The sequence below is a fragment of the Haliaeetus leucocephalus genome, unplaced genomic scaffold (assembly GCF_000737465.1).
Source record: "Haliaeetus leucocephalus isolate CR32 unplaced genomic scaffold, Haliaeetus_leucocephalus-4.0 Scaffold0, whole genome shotgun sequence".
Taxonomy (NCBI): Eukaryota; Metazoa; Chordata; class Aves; order Accipitriformes; family Accipitridae; genus Haliaeetus; species Haliaeetus leucocephalus.
Genome location: NW_010972436.1, coordinates 564,112 through 586,031, shown reverse-complemented (window position 1 = coordinate 586,031; position 21,920 = coordinate 564,112). Strand labels below are relative to the sequence as shown.

General features: G+C 44.2%; 1 protein-coding gene across 1 annotated transcript in view; it reads left to right on the top strand.

The window, feature by feature from the left end:
- Positions 1 to 21,917, top strand: part of ACO2 (aconitase 2, mitochondrial) — a 22,084-nt gene extending 167 nt beyond the window's left edge. The window contains exons 2-18 of the mRNA XM_010585954.1: positions 5,655 to 5,797; positions 6,874 to 7,132; positions 9,401 to 9,493; positions 11,482 to 11,640; positions 12,048 to 12,198; positions 13,506 to 13,610; positions 13,871 to 13,962; positions 14,248 to 14,353; positions 15,435 to 15,592; positions 16,686 to 16,759; positions 17,477 to 17,588; positions 17,781 to 17,903; positions 18,095 to 18,250; positions 19,394 to 19,585; positions 20,412 to 20,544; positions 20,859 to 20,980; positions 21,414 to 21,917. Coding sequence (XP_010584256.1) covers positions 5,655 to 5,797; positions 6,874 to 7,132; positions 9,401 to 9,493; positions 11,482 to 11,640; positions 12,048 to 12,198; positions 13,506 to 13,610; positions 13,871 to 13,962; positions 14,248 to 14,353; positions 15,435 to 15,592; positions 16,686 to 16,759; positions 17,477 to 17,588; positions 17,781 to 17,903; positions 18,095 to 18,250; positions 19,394 to 19,585; positions 20,412 to 20,544; positions 20,859 to 20,980; positions 21,414 to 21,557 — 2,322 coding nt within the window. The 3' untranslated portion in view covers positions 21,558 to 21,917. The remainder of the gene's footprint in view (positions 1 to 5,654; positions 5,798 to 6,873; positions 7,133 to 9,400; positions 9,494 to 11,481; positions 11,641 to 12,047; positions 12,199 to 13,505; positions 13,611 to 13,870; positions 13,963 to 14,247; positions 14,354 to 15,434; positions 15,593 to 16,685; positions 16,760 to 17,476; positions 17,589 to 17,780; positions 17,904 to 18,094; positions 18,251 to 19,393; positions 19,586 to 20,411; positions 20,545 to 20,858; positions 20,981 to 21,413) is intronic.
- The last annotated feature ends 3 nt before the right edge of the window (positions 21,918 to 21,920 follow it).

The following is a 21,920-nucleotide window of genomic DNA, read 5'->3' as shown; positions in this document are numbered from 1 at the left end:
GTGTAGGTCAGCGTGTCCCCGGCGCGGCCTAGCGCCCCGTTTCCATGGTGATGGCGGGGAGGGCTGCGGCGGCAGCGCGGCCGCCTCCCGGGGCCCGGGGCAGGGTGTCTGCCGCCGCCGGGCCCGGCCGGCCCTCAAGGTGAGCGCAAGGTGAACGGGGAGGCGGCCGGCCCCGGCCGGAGCCCGCCTCGCTGGACCGGGCTCGCTGTCAAACCGCGGGCCCGGCGGGGCGGTGAACCGGAGGGCAGAGGCCCCAGCGGGAAATAAAAGGCCTTTCGTGGGGACGTGCTTCTTTCGTCCTCTCGTATTCTGTTTCTTGTCCTTCTCAGCGCGCAGCAGCACAAGGTGACCGACTCCTCGTTGTGTGAGTGAGCGAGCAAGCGAGCACAAAGGCTGTCTTTTGGTGACTTTGCTTCGAAAATCCCGCTTTTTAATGTGAAGGGAGGCCTCTGGGTGAAAAAGATGCTAGGGTCTCCATGTAAATGGGGCCTCGGAAGGCTGAAAAAGCAGCTGGGACAGGCACAGAAACTGCCCTTTTATTTCCAAGGCAGTGATAGCAATTCTTGTAGTCTTGTCTATTGTGACCTCTAAAAATCACATTTGCCTGTAATATGAGCTCGCCAGAGATTTGCTCACTCTAGACGTTATTGTCTTTAACCTGTCCTCCGTAATAAAGATTTCACGAGCCTTTAAAACCTGGAAGGCAAATGTTGGGATGCAATTCTCTTTTTTTAGGGCTGCTAACAGGGATGAGGAAGCCTGTGCTCCCCTTAATAAAGCACGTGATGAAGTCAGGCAATTTAACTTCTCAGTTTGCCATTTGTGACCTTGGCCAACATGTTCCGTTTTCTTAGGGAGCCAAAATGAGAACTTGGCTTCTAGTATTCGGACAGTACTTTGTGAAGCTCAATTTATGTTTTGTATTACTTCCCTGCCTTAGAGGTAGGTATTTTAGTAAAGCATAGCTTTTTTTAATTTAAGCAAAAGTTACAGCATAGCACCATTTCAGTTAACTTAGTATATTCATTCTTAATTATTAAACAGTTTTTAATTTGTACTTTGAACAGAAATGACTACTCATAAAATGAAGGCAAATGCCTTATTAGAATAATGAATTGGTTCTCGTTTTGTGGTGTGTCATTGCATGAGAACAAGCAGCTGTTTGCTAAAATTTGTATAATGTAAAACAAAGGCTGCGCTAGCACAGTGAATATGGGGAATTTAGTATTCTAGGAGGCTGTCTTCTATTAGCAGGCTTAGGGTACATGTTTTCTTTCTCTCAAGGACTAAATCTGTGATGGTAATTAAATATGCTTCTAGGTGATCTCTTTAGGAGGCAAACAATTTTTGCCCATGCGTAGCAGCCTAGAGTTTAATGAATATGAGAATCACCTTGCCAATCACTGTGATAGTGCCAGCATTGACCATGGCACATGTTATTAATGTCGGTTCTACTCACCTCCCGTCCTAGAACTGTTTTGGAATTGGAACTGCATAGGAAGCTTACCTCTGAGGGAAGTAAATTGGAATTAGCCTGGTTTGGGCTGACTGTCCTATTTAAAGTACAATTCTTCTAATAGCCTCGAATAGTCAAGATCTTTTTCCTGCCTATCTGAGAGATGCTTTTAGTAGCATCCTGTTTCTCAAGCCACGTTGGCTGAGGATTGACTGAAAGAGTAGTACTATAAGACTCTAAACCATCTGAAGTATCGGGGTTTATTGAAGGCCTGGTAGGTAAGTACTGAAATTATGTATGGGAATCTTTGTGTATGCTGGCAAAAAGCAGTGCTGGCTAGAGCTAAACTGATCTTCAGAACCCTAATTTTGGTTGCTCTTTGGAGGTGGGTCGAGAAAATTAGATGGCATTTACAATTTGATTATACCACACTGCTTTTTTTAGGCTGAATCGTGGTGAACGTTGGAAAGTTGGCCAGTGTTCTTGCATCAGGGAGGATGAGGAAAGATGGTATTTTGGGTTTCAGCTAGGATTTCTAGGACTGATTTCCCAGATTGGAGTGCATGTAGCACAGTTGCTACTCTTTTGAACATGAGCTTTTGCTTACTGGACTTGTCTACCATATCTGCTGCCAAAATGTGAGTTAGTTTCTGAATTCAGACACCCCTTGCATCTGGACCATTCACTGTAGTGAGCTAAATGCAAGACAGCTAGCTTTTCAAGATAAGCTTTTAAAATCTATAGAGGTAAGTGTTGGCTTCTTTACAGAGATTTCAAAAAATAATGACCCATTTACTAGGCTGGCTTTTTTGTGTCTTTTAAGGAAGCTTTTCACCTGCTAAAATACTGATAGTCTTAGGAGCCCTGTAACGATTACTGCCATTTCTTTTACTGAAATCTGAATAAGGACACTCAGGTGCTGGGGTAATAAATTCAATGCTAGATGAGAGAAGATCGCTTGGCAGCTCTTTGCTGGGTGGTTGGTCTGGAGATGAACATTTCCTAGATAAAAGGGAAAATGTGTAGATTGCTGGCTGCCTACTTCCCTTGGCTGTGGGTCTCAAGGCACCTCTCAGTACTCAGTAAAAAAAACTGCCACAGAAGCCCCCCACACCACCTACTATTTCAGGGAAGAGTGGGGGGAATGAAGCTGGAAACTGTTAGGCTTGTAGCTTTTCCTTAATCTTGTAGTTCTGCCATGCTGTTTCTTAGGATGCAGTGGAAGAAGGACAGGCACGGAGAATCGACAAGTGTGATGAGTAATATGTTGTAGATTCTTTGAGGAGAGATCAGGCTTTTGAACCAAGCAGTGTACGGTATTGTTCATTGGTGGTGGTGGATCCTTAGGCTTGCTGTGCGCCCACATGAGAACAATCATGTGGAATCAAATTAATTTCTAACAGAGCAGAGATGTGGGATGAGATTTAGATACCAGTAAAATGAAGGTAGCACTTTTTTAATAGGTGCCTTTTAAAAGTCTTATGTAGACAAAAATTATTTTCTAGTCTTCTGAAACGGATTGGCCCAGGTGATTATTTTTCCCCAGTCTTACTGGCCATCACTGAAACGGACCTTCAGTTTTCCAGCCTTCTCTTGCCAATCTCCATGTCCAGACAGGATCCTTCACCTCAGACATGCTCCCTTCCCACTTCTGGTAGCCTGAAGTTGTGGTCAAGCAGGAGTCAACTACTTTGTATCGTTACTTCTGTGATTATGATTTGAATAAATACTACATTTCATCAAGCCGTTTCATGAAGTAACAAGATACATAGACATGTATGTTCAAACGGAAAAGATTTTATCTGAATTTTATCTAGAAAGTTTCTTTGTACCTCTCTTTGAAGAGCCCTGCCTCAGATTTTTATAATAATCAGCTTTGGTTCCAGGCAAGACTAGAATGCTATGAAGCTTCTGCCATTACTTTAATGTGCAAATCCATTCTTCTGTATGCTGAATTACAGTGAAATTTAGCTTTCAGTTTACTGGGTGACAAGGAGAAACACTGCTAATCAGTTGTGTTGCAGGGTTGGATGGGGGGTGGGAAGAACGAATTACTGCATTAAACCAAAATACCGTTCCTGGTCTGGGGAAGAGATTATTTTTCCATGAACATTGATGAAATCCCTCAGTGTTTTTTCCAGCCACTCCAGCAGTTGGAGACTTTCACAAGATAATGGATATCTTGTGAAGTAAAGACATTTCCACAGCATTAATTGTGCTGGATAAATGCTTAATTAAAAACAAAAAAAAGGGGGGGGGGGAGAACAAAACAAACGCAGAAGTTATGTGGCTACTAGGTAAAGAGCAGCTTATGTATGTTAAACAATGAGAGGCTGGGTGGTGTTTGGTTTGTTTTGGGTTGGTTTTTTTTGTTGTTTTTTCTGGTGGAAGAAGGAGAAGTCTCAACTCTGACACCTGTGATACATTCTGGAAGTTCTAAGCTTAAAGTGCAGCACAGTGAAATTTGATGACTGGGTTTCATTTGCACTCCTGGAGGAGCAGTGCCCTCTCTTGTACCCCCATGTTCACTTACTTCAGTTATTTAACAGAAGTGGTGTGCAGCTGCTGTAGGTCTGTATTGCTCCTATCAAAAGCTGCGTAACTAATAGCTGAGGATTGTTTGGTAAAAAAGCAAACTACACCCTTATTGCTAATGTGCTGGCTATTATGATCTTGTCTAGATTTCCTGAAGTTTTTATTGTATAAGATACTAACAAATGTTATCAAAAGGACAATAAAGCAAGAGATTTGGATAAAAATTGGTGATGTCTCATTGATTGTGATTATTTCAGGCAATGTTTTCAATGCTGGTAACAAGAAAACTGGAAAAAATATTCACAAGGGAAAACTAAAAATCATTGAACAGATCTAAAAAATTGACTAGCATTTTTGACAGTGCAAAACCAGTGGTAGGTACTGTGTTTGTGTTCTGTGTGAGGAATATTTGCTGATTTACAATCATACATACAAAAGGGATATTTAGTGCAATAATGCTATGTTTATTAACCTGTACTTATAAAAACTTTGTAACACTGAAGTAGAGGATGAATACAAAAAACAGGATTAAGATTAAAGTGTAATATTGGAGGAGAAAGAACTCTGAACTCTTGTCTTCAGTCTGTTTCCAGACTTCCAGTGCTGATGAGTGAGACTTTCAAAGGATGTAAGAAATGCATGTGCCAAATCCTTGGAAGTTTTTATGGAGGTTGCCCTCTGACTCAGTTTGCAAAGCTGCGTGAGAGCCTTTTAACGCTGGGCACTGACCTGTCTCTTTCAGGTCAGGTGCTGTAAAGGTGCTTGCCATAGCCTGCCCTTCTTCCATGTTCCAGGGAACTGTTTCACTGTGGAGGCTGCCAAGCAAAATTTGGGCTTTTTTTTTTCTATGGCATTTTCTTCTGATGTGTTCAGCTCGCAGTATCTGTCTTGCTGTTAACTCACTTGTAGGGCACGTGCAAGGCTTTTCTTAGGGGAAAGGTGAGGATGCCTTTGTGAGATTGAAGATAAATAGCACGTGGATCTGTGCAGCCAGGTTGGTGAAGCTGATGCGTTTGTTCCACATCTTGCCTCTCTCCTGCTCTGCGTTACATCGTAGACCAGGCACGTACGTGGAAGTCACTCTAGCTCACGTTGAAATGCAGCTCATCTTATGTGGAAATGTAATAAGCTTTGTAACGGTATGCAGGGACCCTGCATAGGGAACTTGGTATGTGATGGTGGAACAGATGGGTATCTACTCAGTCCCATACTGTGTCACCTGCAAGTCCTTCAATATAAACTCAATACCAGTGAGCAAATACAAACCTAGGGTTAGCTTGCTTTGGAAACTGTGTAGGTGGTTCTCCACCATGGCTGTAGTATGCCAGGAGTATAGCAAACCGGTGTTTGCTTCGGAATTAGTTCAGCATTGCCTGAAAGCAGATTTCTCACTGAAAGTGTAAGGCATCTGGTGCTATAAATAGAAAGGTAAAATAATTTGGTAGATGCTACCTGTTCTGGGTAACCTGCTGTCTCACTGTTTAACATAATACACAGTATTGTATTATCAAAAGTTCACTGGGTGCCTTTAAAAACCTTTGCAATTTTTCTATTCCTCAGCCTGTACAATCCCAGGAATAACAACTGAAAAACAATTGGTTTATTGGTATGCTATAGGAACTCACTCTGCAAAGTTCCAATGCTAATACTCTCCTTTTTCCAGCATGCCTTGAATAGTGGGATACGACGCTACCATGTTGCTCCTGTCCTGTGCCAGCGGGCCAAGGTGGCCATGAGCCACTTTGAGCCTAATGAACACATAAATTATGAAAAGCTGGAAAAGAACATCAACATTGTCCGTAAGAGGTAAGAGTGGAGGAGGGAAGGGCAGGGCTCAATATGCAGATTTTAGCTCTGCAGTGATGGGAGAGGAGGAAAAAAAATGTCATGGGGCCCTGGCATAGGGCGTATTTACTGGGGAGAGCAGCTTTGAGCAGTGGCAGCTGCAGATGTAGTGAAGCATGAGATGTAGTGTCGCCACATAGTGGCGGGGCACTGTGGGAAGGGTTGAAGGTTACGGTGAAGCACTGTGACATGCAGAGAACCAGGCCAGTGCAGAGGAGGTGCTAGAAAGGGCTCTGTCCTCTTTGTTTAATGCCCACCTTGAGGAGCCTTCATATTGGCCCTTGCTCCTTTCTGGGGAAGCAGCGTGTGGGCAGTGGTCACTATAGGCTAATGCTCCTTTGCACTGTGTTTCGACAGTGAATGTTCTCCTGTGTTCAACTGTAGGCGTTAGGCATGGGAAAGAAGGCTAGGAATTTGTAGCATATGTAAACACAGTGACCTTAATCTGCTGATAGGCTTGTGTGCCTGCTAAGTTGTCATTCCTGCTCCACTTACCTTGGCAGTGGTTTGTATGACATGTCCTTCAGTCTTTGCGTTCTTTGTTAAATGTGGTAGCTCTCATTTCAAGTCATTATGTCTACTTAGTTACTTCTCAGAAGATCTCACCACTGACATAAATGGGTTCCTCAACTGATACACCTGCAGGATGAAAGGTCTGAGGTTGTAGGACTCTGCTTAGTTGTACTTGCTTTGGGATCTGGTATTTGTGAATTGAGTCTGACCTCTGTCTCACCTCCACATTTGCTGTCTGGAGGTATGACTCAAGAAATGAGCAGAGTCAGTGTTTTACTGTATAGGAAGATTATAAAAGAAAGCATAAAGTGACATCAATCCATATACTTTTGAACTTTCTGGACTGAGCCCTTGTTTTAGCTGACTGCCAGTTGATATTTTAGTGCTGTAAGAAGAGCATGCAGGTTTCTGTGTGTTCATAGGTCTTAAAAGTCTGAGTGATACAGGGAAGTGCTGTTACATGCTTAAAAGGGCAAATGTTGAGGTACTACACAAGATGCAGGTACTAAAATTCTACTCCCCAGGCTTGACCGTCCCCTGACCTTGTCTGAGAAGATTGTATATGGACACCTGGATGACCCAGCAAAGCAGGAGATTGAGCGGGGCAAGACCTATCTGCGCTTACGGCCAGACCGTGTGGCCATGCAGGATGCCACTGCTCAGATGGCAATGCTACAGTTCATCAGCAGCGGACTGCCAAAAGTGGCTGTGCCTTCCACCATCCACTGTGATCACCTCATCGAAGCCCAGTTAGGTGGTGAAAAGGATCTTCGAAGAGCCAAGGTCACTACTGCAGAGACTTAAATTCTGTCTGTTTGAAAGCCTCTTTCCAGTTGAAGGAAGAGATATTATTTTTTTTCCCCAGAAGGACAGCCATGAATCAGATAGAGTAACAGATTGCCTGTGGTGGTCAGCTCTGTAGAGGGGTCAGATGCAGCAAAGAAACAGAGTAAACAGATCTTTGGGAGTTTTTCAGCTGAGAGTGATCCGTTACATGGTTTAAAGGACCATAAATGTAGGAAAAGCTAGTCTTAATCTGTTAATGCTGGAAGCCCAGGTCATATACATGTTCTGGAGAGTGAGAAGCTATTTCAGCTAAGGAAAGAGGAAAAATCTATTTCAAAGGGAAAGAAGGGAAGACAGATTACTCTAGAGAGTTACGCTGTTTATGCCGCAGTATGGCAGCGTGAAAAACTTCCTGAACATGTCTGCGTTGCACTGGTGTATCCTGTGAGGGGGGAGCAAATAGCTACTTTTGTTTCCCAAACCATTTGGTAGTGATTAGCTGAAGAACACTAACTGAAGCATGTACAGCTTTCAGGGCTAGTGAGGGTAGGTATAAATGTGTATAGAAGCATGGAGAATGTTGGGTTTTATTTGGGAATTTCAACGTGGTGTTTGTCCAACTGCTGATCCGCTGCCATTTTTAAATTTCCTGCTCACTGTTTTACTGCTTATTCCTCTCTAGGGGCTTCTGTTAAATAGAGACACAGTCACCTCTGTCCTACATACCACAATGCATCTGCCAAGGAAGAACATGCTCTTAGCATAGCAGGGAGGTGGGGGAAATCTTGTTACTCCAAGTGGACCTAGCCTAAGTCCACTGTCAGAGCCAGGAGGAACTGTGCCTTGGATGTTGATACCAGAATTTAAAAACAGTAAACAGTTTTTGGGGGCTCAGCTGCATTTTAAGATTTTAGTCCATATCTATTCTCAGAAACTCCTGATGTTGAAGTAACTGCTTCTGGCTTCCTCCTTTAGGCCACACTAGAGCAACTTACTTATACCACTCAGGAGTGAATTTGGGAGTTCTTGCTCTGCTTGTCTCAGTCATAAGTTGTGCAATTAAGAATTTGGGACTTACTAAATAAGACAGTTTCTTTTCTTCCCTTCACCTTCTGTCTTCCCCTTCCCCCTATTCCTGCATTTGTTCTCTGTAGTGCAATTATATTTGCTGCAGCCCTGAGCTGAGCCGAGTCCCTCCTTTGCCATCCACTCTGAGCAGAGCAAGTAAAGGTCCTGCCTTCTTCTGACTGGGTTCTGCTTCTGCTGCTGCCAGTTGGCACACAATGAATGCTGGCAGGCCAGAGGGTGGTTTGGATCTGCTCCTGGCACATCAGCATGCTTTATTGGGGGAAGGATGCACAAACAGAGTGAAGTGACTAGACTCCCAGTGGAAAACAGGGCTTAAAGAACTGTTGCTGCCTCATGGGAAACTTCAGCAAATGCATGCTGAGACAAGTCTTCCATTATCTCCAGTTTCCCCTTTCTCTTTATTCTGAAATGTAGCTGTATGAGAACAGTCTTTAAGAAACTCTCTCCTCCTAGTGCTTATCTTATCTACTCTGCCACTCCTCTGCCAAGAACTATCAGGACATAATAGTGTCATACTTCCTTGGCAACCATGGTTATTCTCACAAGCAATTTTCACGGTGTGACCTCCACCAATAATGGTGCAGCAAGAAAGGCAGCATTGTGCAAGTCTTAAACAGGGGACTTGGTAGAATGAGAAATGACACCCACCAACTCCCCTGGCAGCGAGCAACTTCCAGTTCCATTTCTTAATCTGTAAAAATAAAGCCAAAATGCTTATCTAAGGGGTTTGAAATGTCTGCAAAGCATCTGTAAAGCAAAAGGAACAGCTGGTAGAGAAGAAAGGAGGGGCTAGAAGAAGAGGGGGAAACAGGTTAGGAAAAAAAAACTCCAACCCTGAGAATTCAAGAAATGAGCAGAGCATTTTTAAATGCCTTATTGGCAGGGTTTTCCTTTAATTGTGCTATTTCCCTTGTGCTGTTTGGAATTGGAAACTAAAAAAGATGCTTTAGTAGAGCTACAAGTTGGATGAAATTAAATGGCCTGTTACAACTGACTGGCAAACAGTCTTGATCCCTTTTTGTTTTAAGAGTGATGTGCACGTCCCCCTAGCTGCTACAAAACTGTGGAGCAAACTACAGACAGGCATGGGAGGGAAGGGAATGTGTTTGAATGAGCTCTTGATGCATGGAAGAGCAAAATGTGTTACTAATGCTGTGCGTTTCCCTGTGTGAATAGGACATAAACCAGGAGGTGTACAACTTTCTAGCAACGGCTGGTGCCAAGTATGGAGTGGGATTCTGGAAACCTGGGTCAGGAATCATTCACCAGGTAAAGTGTGTGTGTGTGTTTGCACTCTTTGAACATGGCAGTGGCTCTTTTACCTTGTGGTGAAGAGAGAGCTCAAGTGCAAACCATTGGAGAATTTCACCAGCTTAGGGCAACAACTGGCTTTCCTTGAGGCGGGTGAGGTTTCTTGCTTGCTCTCTCTCAGTTATCTTGACAACAGTGGTTTTTCTTAAAGGTTATTTTGGTCAAACTGTAACCTGATGCATGATTAGGTAGTGCCAAGAGCATGCCACGTGAATCACAGAAGCTTGAAATATCTTAACTGCTTGTGGGCTGGCTCCTCTTGCTATGATTGTGACAGTAAGGTGATGCCATGAAGCTGGCTACATAGGGCTAATGTGAATTGCTTTTGGTGGTAAGAAAAGCTGCTTTGGGAACATATTTTTTTTAGGGTTGTTTTGTATGTGTTTGGTTCCATAAAAACCAGGAGAGTATATAAGGACACCAAACAGAGCAGCTTGCTTTAAGTACTCAAGAATGGCAACACATAACAAGTTGCTATGTGAACTGAATAAAATGCAAAACAGTTTCCAACAGTTTCCAAGTATGAGATTCCCTTGTTATAGCACTTGCACCTTAAAAGAATATGACTGTCCCAAGATAACTTGGCACTTAATGAGGCTTTTTGTTCTTTAAAACCACCACCTGTGGCAGGATTTCCCTAACTTGCTCTTGGTTGATTTGCTTTGTGGGTCCAGTAGAGATCTTTCATTGTTCCTCTGGGTGGCAGGCAGTAAAAATTGAAGTGCAGCACAAAGCAAAAGGAGTGGAGAGGAGAATGGATGACTGGTAAGCATCCTGTCAGCAGGGAATATGTGACCAGGTGCGGTCAAGAGCTCTCTGCTATGTTTTCTTAGCTACAAAATGAATTACTTAAGGTTACTTTAACTTGGTGTGTCACAACAGAGAAAGGAAATAGAACAGGTGAACTCTCCAAAAGGTTATGGGAACACCTCAGGTCATTTATGCTCAGAAACCACTCGTAACATCTGTCACGTGGCAACATAGCTCAGTGTCGGGGTTACCAGCTTTCCTGGGGCTGACTTTCTCCAGCTGGAGAAAATTGGTTGTGTTGTATAGCTTCAGAGTCCAGCTCTGGCAAAATGGGGCCTTGAGGGTGACCTTTCTTGCACAAGTATATTAATGTGAGCTACAAGCAGGTACAGCTGGAAGTACTGGAGGCAAAACCTTGGGCCTTCTCAATAAAGGACCACCTTAGTTCTTTCCACACTGTTCTGTAATGCACCTGCTGTGAGTTCTGCGCTTCCCAGAAAGGTGGTCCGTAATGTTGGTATGGCACATATGCAGTGAGAAGTTCATTGGCTTGAGTTCTCTACTGTTTTGCTGCCATAGAATACTCATCATTTTTCATTAAAGAACTGTTTTGTGGCTTTGCTAGTAGAAGAGTATTGTGTGGAATCAGTAGCAGCAGTAAGTGAAGAGCAGCCTCTTGGTGTATTTGTGAGGGATTCTTCTATGTGATTAGGTTTTGGCTAACAGCGTGGGTTGGAGGAGCCTGCTGGTATTCTACTGCTACGGGAGCATAGAGACTATGAAAGGTCTTGCTAGCACTGGATAGGTGAACTGACTTGCTCAGCAGTTGATTAAGGGTGTGGAGACTAGGAACAGACTCTTGAGCCCTAACAAAGGTGGCACCTTAGCAAAAGCCCAAACTGGAAGGAAGGAGTCTTCCAGTGAGAAAATGGATATCACTTTCTAAGTTTTCTTACTATCCTGGGACAAGCAAGGATCCTGGGGCTGAGACTTGTTACCTTGTTCTGTCATTACATCCTGCACAAGGAGTTTGAAACAGAAGTTAATTTCTAATCCAAACCAAACTTAATTACTTTCTTGCTACTGAAATCTGCAAATACAAACTGATCTAAATTCTTGTTCTTGTCTTCTTTCTTGCTGTCTTCCCCCTCTTTTCCCAACAAACAAGCAAGCAAACAATCCATTTTTATTTTCAGATCATTCTGGAGAACTACTCCTACCCTGGGGTTATGCTGATTGGCACAGATTCGCACACCCCCAACGGAGGTGGCTTGGGAGGAATCTGCATTGGTGTGGGTGGAGCTGATGCTGTAGATGTCATGGCAGGAATCCCCTGGGAACTCAAATGCCCAAAGGTAGGAGCAAAAGGAATACTAATCCTTGATGTGAAGGGTGAGATATAAGATATGTAAGAAACGTTTACTTTCAGGCACTACTTATATAAGGCACTATATATCATTACAGACTTGTTTGTAATTGCACACTGGCTTAAACAGCTGCTCTATGATATATTGGTAGCTTTGAGTTTCCATTTCCAGCTTTTTTATTCAGGGACTGATAGTGATAGATGAGTATTGATCTCCCTTCAGTTGGCCCTGTCAGTGGTGTCAGCCCTTGTGCACATGTTCTGATACTTCAGGATTTTCTCCTTTTTGGTACTGTGACCACCTAGGTTCTTTGGAAAAATTCTGAGGAATTGTTTTGGCTGCTGAAAGGAAATGGTGTCAGTATTTTTTTTTTTTTCCCCATTAATGTTGCTCAGGTTATTGGTGTAAAACTGACTGGCAAGCTTTCAGGCTGGAGTTCTCCTAAAGATGTGATCCTGAAAGTGGCTGGCATCCTCACTGTCAAGGGTGGAACAGGAGCCATTATCGAATACCACGGGCCTGGTGTGGATTCAATCTCTTGCACTGGTAAGACAACACTGATCTCTTATCTGAGTGGATTGTTGTTGGAGCTGGGTGTTTTGTTGTCTGTGCAGGCTGGGAAGGGAATTGGGCAAGAAGTACTAAATGTTCTCCTTTAGCCTGGCCGGGTGATAAGTACATGGCAAACTGGGAGAGTGGGTGAGAGTGGTGTAACAAGATAGCACTCAGTCTTGGTGAAAAAGTGACCTCTCCATTAAATCTTCTTGTGACTTTGAGAACACCGAGTGGTTAATTGTGAAGAATCCTTTAAGATGGTGTGTCAGGATAAGAGTAAGGGTAGTATTCTGGCTTATGCTTAGAGAGTGAAGATGTCAGAGAGAAAGGATGACATTTTCATTTCAGCCTAAAATAGGCTGTGGATAGAGGAAAGAAACAGGTCGAAGGGGGTATATGGGTGACAGCTGCTGAAGAAAAAGCTTTTTAGAAAAGCAGGGCGGAGGGGAGACCAGAAGGCAGCAGCAGTTTCTAACATGCAGTCTTACATTAGCTAATTGTGGGGGTCCTGGGTGCTGAATTTGAACGAGCAAAAATGGCAGTTGTCTGTAATGATGCTAGTTAGGACCAAATTACAAGAAGTGTCCTTTCCTTTGGCTTGAAGTGCAGCCTTCAAGCTGGGCTTCTCCTCTCCATTTGCATGGCTTGGCTGCAACTTGGAATATTGGGTTTTACAAACTGAGAGCAATTTGGGATTATTCTTCTGTGAAATCAGAGGAACTTGACCTGTGATATCTGCTTCTAGCTTGCTAAATGTAAAACAGCAGCTTCTACAGCTTCATTGCTGTGTCCTTGAAAGGCATGGGTGATCCCAGCACCATGAGCAAATGTGGTTTTCTTTTATATTGTGTTCCATCACTGGAAGCTTTTTATTCAACCCATTAAATTTCTCACAAATTTCTGGCTCTTACAGTAAAGAGAAATGAGATGGTAGGGATGGACAGGATGCTCATTGCAGGTAGCAGAGACACTGATTACTGCTGTAAATATATTTGGTGCTCAGTGCAGACAGGGGGTTCCCTGTCATCCCTTCCAGTATCTGCAAGAATCAATGTAGCCTTCAGCTCCTTCCTTGCAGAAAAGTCTGGTTGCAGGCACAGTATTGATCAGAAAAGTTAGGGGCTGAGCCGGCCATTGTGTAGTCAATGTGTCTGCTCTGCTGTGGAATTTGGTTTCAGTGGCTAATGCCCTGATCTCTCTTGGCTTTGCTGTCTTTCCCATGGACTGACTTTTGAAGACTTGAATGGCCTTGGACTTTCTCATTGACGCTGTGATCTCTTCTCCCACTCCTTCTCTAGGAATGGCAACAATCTGTAACATGGGGGCTGAAATTGGAGCTACGACATCGATCTTCCCTTACAATGCACGGATGAAGAAATACTTGGGCAAGACTGGGCGAGCCGGTAAGGGTTTGGGGGTTGAAGTGGGTAGAAGTGTGGGTTCAACTGAAGGCGTATCCTGGAGCAGCATCCTCCTACAATGCGGTGTCTGATGAGGCTCCTGACCTTGCATGGTCCCGTAGGTCGTCTGATACAAGTGGGGAGTCCGTAGATGAAGTGGCTGGGGAAGTATGTGGTGGACCCCCTGTGTTTAGTTCTTCCAGGCTTCTTCTTTTCCCTCATATTTGCTGCACTTTTCAGATCTCTCTTCTTGCTTATTCCAGACATAGCTGCACTGGCGGATGAATTCCAGCAACACTTGGTACCAGATTCTGGTTGTCAATATGACCAGGTGATAGAAATCAACCTCAGTGAGGTAAGGCTTCCTTCCTGCTTGCCATCTTGGATGTTGTAATGTGACTCTGCTTTGTGTGAATGAGGACCAAGCTGGGGCTTTGATGTGACATCCCTGGTGCTGTGCTAGAACATATGAAAAACACTCAGGTCTGCTTCACTGACAGCTCCTGCTCTGGTGTTCGTGTAGAAGAATCCTGTTTAAACATCTTCCAGATAGAGCTATGAAAGGAATTGATTTGCTGCTGTGTTTGGTTTTTTTTTTCTTGGCTACTGAAATTTCTGACTTTGTCACTGTTTCTTAAAGCTGAAACCGCATATCAATGGACCTTTCACACCAGACCTGGCGCACCCTGTGTCAGATATTGGTGCTGTGGCAGAAAAGGAGGGCTGGCCTGTTGATATCAGAGTTGGTGGGTAGCATTTGCTCTTTCCTCTGTCTTCATCCTTGTGACATAAATGTTGCTGTCTTGGCATAAGCAGTTAGTCACATAGCTTGGGATCCAATCCTTTAATTACTGCCGTATGTCCTTTGACTTTGGTGCAGTGTCATCTCTTCATGGCCATATGAATTTGCTGGGAAGAGTAGTGACCACTGGGGTCAGATGTGTGGGATGAGATCTGGGATAGTTGGAGTGATTTTAATCTCAAGAGGCAGACAAGTTTTTTTTTCCTTCTTGGAAACTTTGAATGATTGGGCTGATGGGAATGTTACCTGTTGAAGAGCACCTTTGTTAAAAGTCTGTTGCGTGGATTTGTCTGTTGCAAAGATCTGTCAGGAGCATGACTGTCAGTCCTCCCAGCAGATGGCTGTTGAGCTCTCGGGACATTAAGTAAAGTTAGTACTTGGTGTCCTAAAGAGCAGGCTTGGATATTTATATACTCACTTGTGGGATGGTAACCTGTTGGCTGGCTTCTCAAGTGTTGCTCACTGGGAGAATGAAAAGAATGCAGATAGGTTGTAAAGGCCACATTCCAGGTGGGAAATGTATTATTCAATAGTGTTACAAGTAGGATCAAGAGCAGCTGTAACTGAAAGAATTTATTTTTTGGTGTCAGGATGGTACAGTATGTCCTCATGTGGCCTTCATACTGTAATAAAGGATGCTTTCTTTTCATCATTTCCTCCATTTCTTGCCATCTTGATTTGAAGCCTTTTCTGTCTTTGTGGAACAATACCTCTCTGTGGTAATTTGCTTAACCAAAATGCAAGTAGGTGACAGTCAGATCTTATAAAAAAAAAAACCAAAAACAGACTAGTGACCAGGTAGTGTGATCTAACTGTGCAACCTCCAAAGCTGGACAAGGGATTGCTTGTGACCACAGTATGTTGCTGGGAGGCTTGGTGGTGTTAGTACCTGAAACCATTTCAGATTCTTTGTCAGCAGAGAAGGTGGTTGTCCCTTGTTTTTTCTGGTGAGAGATGGGTCAAAGAGAAGCTTCCTAGAACCGGGGCTGCAGTAACCACTTCCCTGTTTCTGTCAAACGCCACAGGCTTGATTGGCAGCTGCACCAACTCCAGCTACGAGGACATGGGACGCTCTGCAGCAGTGGCAAAACAGGCACTAGCACATGGATTGAAGTGCAAATCTAAGTTCACAATCACACCAGGCTCAGAGCAGATCCGTGCCACCATTGAAAGAGACGGTTATGTGAGTATGGCTGCTTTTTACACTTCCAAACAGTCAGTGTTAAACTCTCTTCCAGACAGTACTCAGGAGTCCGAAGGTGACTAATAGAAACCTCTTAAACTTTGTCTTCACTTATCACTAGAGATGCAATTGCTGAGGTGGTAGCCAGCCTTGTGTTACTGTGCCTATGGGTCCTGCTGTCACCTTGACAGTGTTTTGACCTGCTACCTTTACTACCTGGGTGTATAAGAACAGGATTGGAACTGGACAGAGCTGAGACAGTTACTGGGAACCAGGGCCCTGAGGAGATAAAAGTATGCATAGCAAGGGATGCCTCACCCTCCTGGGATTCTGTGGATGGCCATGACTGACGAAGGGCTAGTACCCACCTGCAATCCAGTTTTCTCCCTTAAGAACCATTTAGGTGAGCAAGCCCTTTGTCAGAAGGTGGTTCCTATTTTAGACTAAACTTACAGCAAAACTCTGATTTAAAAGGAGTGTTTCTGTAGAGGAACCATGGCCTGCTTTCTCCCCTTTTCTGTGCAGAAAATTATGTTTTAATTAGTTCTAATATTTAGTAAAAGTTAGATGCTGTCACAGCGTGGGGACCAAGTCTTTACTTGTGGATATGTCCAGCCAATGCTTAATGCCTCCTCCAACAAAGTCCACAGTCATACCTTTCCTTAATACCTGCCCACTTAATTGAATCGTTTTGCTGAACAGACTGAGCAGGCACACACACTTGCCTGCACCATTACCAATTTTCTCCTTACATGGACAGGAGGTGTGTAGGATATTAATCAGACCAGACACTGCCCTGCAGTCAAATATCTGTGAGTAGCTGGATTGCTCAATTTGAAGCAGGTAGAGAATGGGAACATCATGGCAAGTCATCCTGTGCTCTTCCTCAGTGTTAAAGTGTTAACTTATAACTTTACTGGGATCGAACCCCATGTATTTATAAAAGTGACTCAAAACTTGCAAGTGAAACGAGGAGAATATCTCAGGCTTGGTGCTTTCTGTTAGAAGACAGGTGTCCTCTTCCCCTGAAAGAGCAACCCCAGAAACATATTCCAGCCTTTCTACTGGTAACAAAGTTGTTCTCTGCCCCCAGGCACAAATCCTGCGAGATGTTGGAGGGCTGGTTCTGGCCAACGCTTGTGGGCCATGCATTGGCCAGTGGGACAGGTAAAGTGAAAGATGGACCTCACTCTAGCTTTATATCTTTTAGCTCCTGAAGTGCTCTGTGAAGCCAAATTTGATTGTAAATATAATACACTGGGAATTAAAAATAAATGCTTAAAACCCCATTGGCCATAGCTGTCTGATATGCACTGGAGGAGGAGGAATGAAAGACTGCAGATTTATATTGAGCTTCAGATGAATGAAGCTGCAGAATGGCCACAAGTGTGGCCACATCTGGAGGCTTCTTACAGTAGGCAAAAAATGGGAAGAGTGATTTCTTATCTGTGAGAGGGTGGACTGGTGTTTGTATGGTCGTTTTAAAATAAGAAAAGTGATTTGGTCCAACTTCAGTCATTGGAGTGGCAGGGAGGAAAAGTCCCCATAGGAAGAAGGGGTGGGAAACATATTCTCATGTGGCTTTGTCATTGCTAATGGTGGGGTGTCCAAAGGCAATGTACTTAGATGATTATTGTTTAGACAGTTCAACAGTGTGCAACACGAGCTATGAAAACTACTTCAGGAATCAGTGTCTGACTTGGTTTTGTACTGTCCTTGCTTTTGAGTCTGTGCTTAGGGGAGGAAGACATGTCCAGGCACCAATGCATGTTTCCAAAAGATAGTGATTGCTACCAAACCCAGGCTGGGGGATTTTAGCAGCGAGACATCTAGAAGCAATATTATGCCCTTTGGATTCAATGAGCATGTTTGTTTCTTTCACAGGAAGGACATCAAGAAAGGAGAGAAAAACACAATAGTTACGTCCTACAACCGGAATTTCACAGGTCGCAATGATGCCAATCCGGAGACTCATGCATTTGTGACCTCTCCAGAGGTAAGAAACAGCCAGAGGGCGGCTGTGGAATAGTTCAGGGTGTCTTGGGAGCTAATTTCTCTGCCTGCAGAAGAGACCCAGTGTAGCTTGGTTTGTATTTTGGCTGCTGGCTTTGACTTAGGTGTAGGATTTTCAAATTAAGAGATGGGGGGTAGAATATGCCTTTAAATTTGTCTTTTTTTTTTCTTTCAGATTGTCACAGCCCTGTCCATTGCTGGCACTCTAAAATTTAACCCTGAAACAGATTACTTGACAGGAGCAGATGGGAAAAAGTTTAAACTAGAAGCACCTGATGCAGATGAGCTGCCCAAGCTGGTAACTGCTCAGTCTGGAGATGGAGGGAGGGAAGGCCTGTCACTAGTAGTATTTTATATGTAGTAAGGGAACTTTCATGCACTGACCTCTTCCTTAGTGTTAGAGCTAGAATAGGTGCAGTTGCCTGTATTGGCTTGTTCTGTTCATGTGCCGTTCAGGGTGGCTAACGATTTTCCTTTCTTCTTTGGAAGGAGTTTGACCCAGGCCAGGACACGTATCAGTACCCTCCCAAGGATGGCAGTGGGCAGCATGTGGATGTGAGCCCCACCAGCCAGCGCCTCCAGCTGCTTGAGCCCTTTGATAAGTGGGATGGCAAGGATCTAGAAGACATGCTGATCCTCATAAAGGTCAGGAGTGAAGTGGGGGAACACCAGCTGTGACAGGACTGCTCAAACAGGGGTTTGCATGTCAATTGCTAGAAGCTTTGGATATGCATTTGAGCTATCTGTGATTCCCTCCCCTGCAACCCCATTGTTACAGAAAGTGAAGCAAGTGTCTTCCAGCTGTTTCCTTCTGATACTTCTTTCTATTACAACTAAGAGACTTTTCTCCTTTGAGCTAGTGGTTAGCTAATACCATGAAAAATGAAGCTTGTTATACCATGTAATACAATCCTACCCACACCATGCAGTTTGCAGAATTCATCCCAGTTACAGCCTGCAGTGGAAGACTGGATGGTTCTTTAATTAGTATCTCTAATACCTGACTGGTCTGAGATGCATTTTGTCTAAAATGAGGTCGTTAGGAGCTTCTCATCCATTAGTATGTGTGTTCCCATTTTATAAAAAGAGAAATTACTTGACAATAGTTAAACACTGCATTTCAGTCTCTTAATGAAGATGTGGGTTTCTCATCACTGCCTGTGGTAACAGGATGAAAACTTCAGTTAATATTGATGGGTTCTGAAATGCAGTCGCTTAGGAAATGACCTTCAGGAACATTGCTTATTCTCAGTGGCAGAGAGTTGCAGGTACTCCCAAGGGCCATACTGAGCTGTGCTTGAGTTTTTGACACAGGCAATTCCTTTGCAAGCACTTCGGGACTTCCTGATTGGAAGAAAGGCCATTATCTCTGGTTGGGGATTCTATTCTTACAAGCTGAGAAGGTTTACATGCAGATTGGAAAGTTAGAGGAAACACTTGGCATCTTGCTGAACTCCCCCAGCAGGGAGGCTGAGCTGTAGGAGGAAGAGCTTAATTGCTTTTTGTACCTGAATAACCTGCTGCTAAGGGAAGTGAGGACATGGCAGGAGGTGTCATGGCTAAGTTCATTTTTTTAATTTACCCTTTGGAACAGGGATGTTCTTCCTGCCCAACGCATGCAGAATGACCATTGTGCTCTGCCTTAGAGTGTGTTGATTCTGTAACATGCAATTGTATTGGGTTTGTGCCCTTAAAAAGAGATGTGAGGATCCTTCAGAATAAAAAGTGTTGAGGAGGGGTCAAGTCACTGATCCATCTAAGACATTCTTCTCTTCTACTTCCCTTCAGGTAAAAGGGAAATGCACCACTGACCACATTTCTGCAGCTGGACCGTGGCTCAAATTCCGTGGCCATCTGGACAACATCTCTAACAACCTGCTCATCGGTGCCATCAACATTGAAAACGGCAAAGCCAACTCTGTAAGGAATGCATTAACCCAGGAGTTTGGGCCAGTCCCAGACACAGCCCGTTACTACAAGGTGAGACTTTCCCCTGACACATCTATTTTAAGAGGATGTTTACGCTTTGGGCAGTCTGTGCCAAGACGGAGGATCTCACCCTCCTGCTCTCAAGTAACAGCAGCTGGGAATTCACTCAGCGTTGAGGCTTTTTCTTGGGACTTCCTCTGATGATGGCAGTTCCTGTAGGAGATTCTCTCCCTGCCTGCTGTGGGGAAGAGGGAGAAGGATCTTGTGACCCAGAGGGAACCAGAAATCGTAGATGAAAGGGGAAGAACTGCTTTAGGCACTGCACACCTTACAAGGCATGGGTGTCATCAGACTGCAATAAAATCTCACCTCCTGGAGGGTTTCACCTGTGACTAGTCTAATGTTTAAATAAATTCTAATCTTGTCCCCTTCTTTCTTTAAAACTTGGCTTAGAACCTCAGGAAATGTCCTTTCACCCTCTGGACAGCTTTGGCAGTGGTCTCAGATTGGTTCTTCTAGCAGACAGAGGTTAAAGTTTTGTGGTATCACTTCCAGAAGTAGAGCAGGGATCATGGCTGGTGTGAACACTGCTCTGGCACAGGACCATGGAAGGAGAGGTGGCAGCAAGGATTTGCTCTGGGTCTTAAGGGTAATCCTCCTCAGCCCTCATTAGTGAAGGATGGCAGTGCCTAACTGCCATGAAGAGCTTAATTCCTTTCTGCCCTTCCTCAGAACCAAGGGGAGCCTTCTGGGAGAAGGTAGCATAGCACAGCAATGTCAGCAGTGTAGGACTGAAATAAGATGTGTGGGTGGACATTTATTGCTAATTCCTCACTTGAGTGACTGTAGAAATGTAAATCTGTTTCTTTTGTCACAGAAAATGGGTGTCAAATGGGCAGTTATTGGGGATGAAAACTACGGTGAGGGATCAAGCCGGGAGCATGCAGCATTGGAGCCACGTCACTTGGGGGGCAGGGTCATCATCACCAAGAGTTTTGCCAGGATCCACGGTGAGTCCTGCTTCCCCTGTGAGGTGTGTAAACAGGATGTATCTGGTTGGGTAGAAGTGGTGTTCACTTTGCCACAGGGCTCAACACCTATGGGCACGAACCCTATCTACTGACAGATCGCAAGGTCCCTCTTGTCAGGAATCCTCTTGCATATCTAGTTAGATATGCCACAAACAGTGGGTATGCTGATTTTGCTACACAGATAGGAATCGTTGCTGCAATACTACTTATGAGAAGCACTAGGCAGCCAGAAGGTAATCCTGATCCCCTACAGTGTGTTGTTACAAGCGTGCTTGGTGGTTTGCTCTCCACAGAAACCAATCTGAAGAAGCAAGGTTTACTGCCTCTCACTTTCGCTGATCCAGCGGACTATAACAAGATTCATCCTGTGGACAAGCTAAGCATCGTGGGGCTGGCAGACTTTGCACCTGGAAAGGTAACTGGGTCTGGGTGTCTTGTCATTGCACTGGAGGGGGCAGGGATGTGCCACTGATGGGGAATGGTGTTGCGCTGTGTGCTTGGGGCCTGGTGCAGCACAGGCACTGATGGGCAGCATGGCCTGCCAGCCAGATGAGACACTTTGCACCAGTGGTCTGGGGGGTGAGAGCGCAAGCCAGAATCAGGTAGTGTTATTCTGAGCGGTTGTGAGAAACCCTCATACAATATTCTGAATTCCTGGACTTGTTGCCTTAAGCATGAGTGCTCCCTAGAAGGAACTGCATCCACACTTCTCTGTTATGACCCCCCTGAGCTATCATTCTTCATTTTCAAGCCTTTAAGAACATGTAGGAGTTGTCCTGTGAGAAGCTTCAATTAACTTGCTTCCTTGAAGGAGAAGGGGGGGAATAAAAACTGTTGTCTTCCTTTAGCCTCTGAAATGCATCATCAAGCATCCCAATGGGAGCCAAGAAACAATCATGCTGAACCACACCTTCAACGAGTCACAGATTGAGTGGTTTCAAGCTGGCAGTGCCCTGAACAGAATGAAGGAGCTGCAGCAAAAATCAAGCTAAGTACGCACAATGCCCCCAGCACACTGGACTCGATTCAGCTTTGGCATTTTCATGAAAGTGCAATTCCATGCCTCCTGTTGGAATAAATGTCTGATCAAATGTAACCATAGCTTCCTTTTTGTTATGGTACTTCCTCTTCACTGACACTATGAAAAGGGAGTGCAGCTAGGCTTACTTTTTGTCTTTTAAATGCCCCAGCTCCCTTTTTCTATTTTGGCTCAATTTCAGTTGTCCCACAGTTATTTATATTTGGAAATAACCAGCTAAGGTGGGTTTGTCTGCTCAGTTGGTTGTTTTCTGTCCATTCACTTTACTGATGGCTAAAGAAATAAAATGAAAATAAAGAATGTGACCATCTCTCTT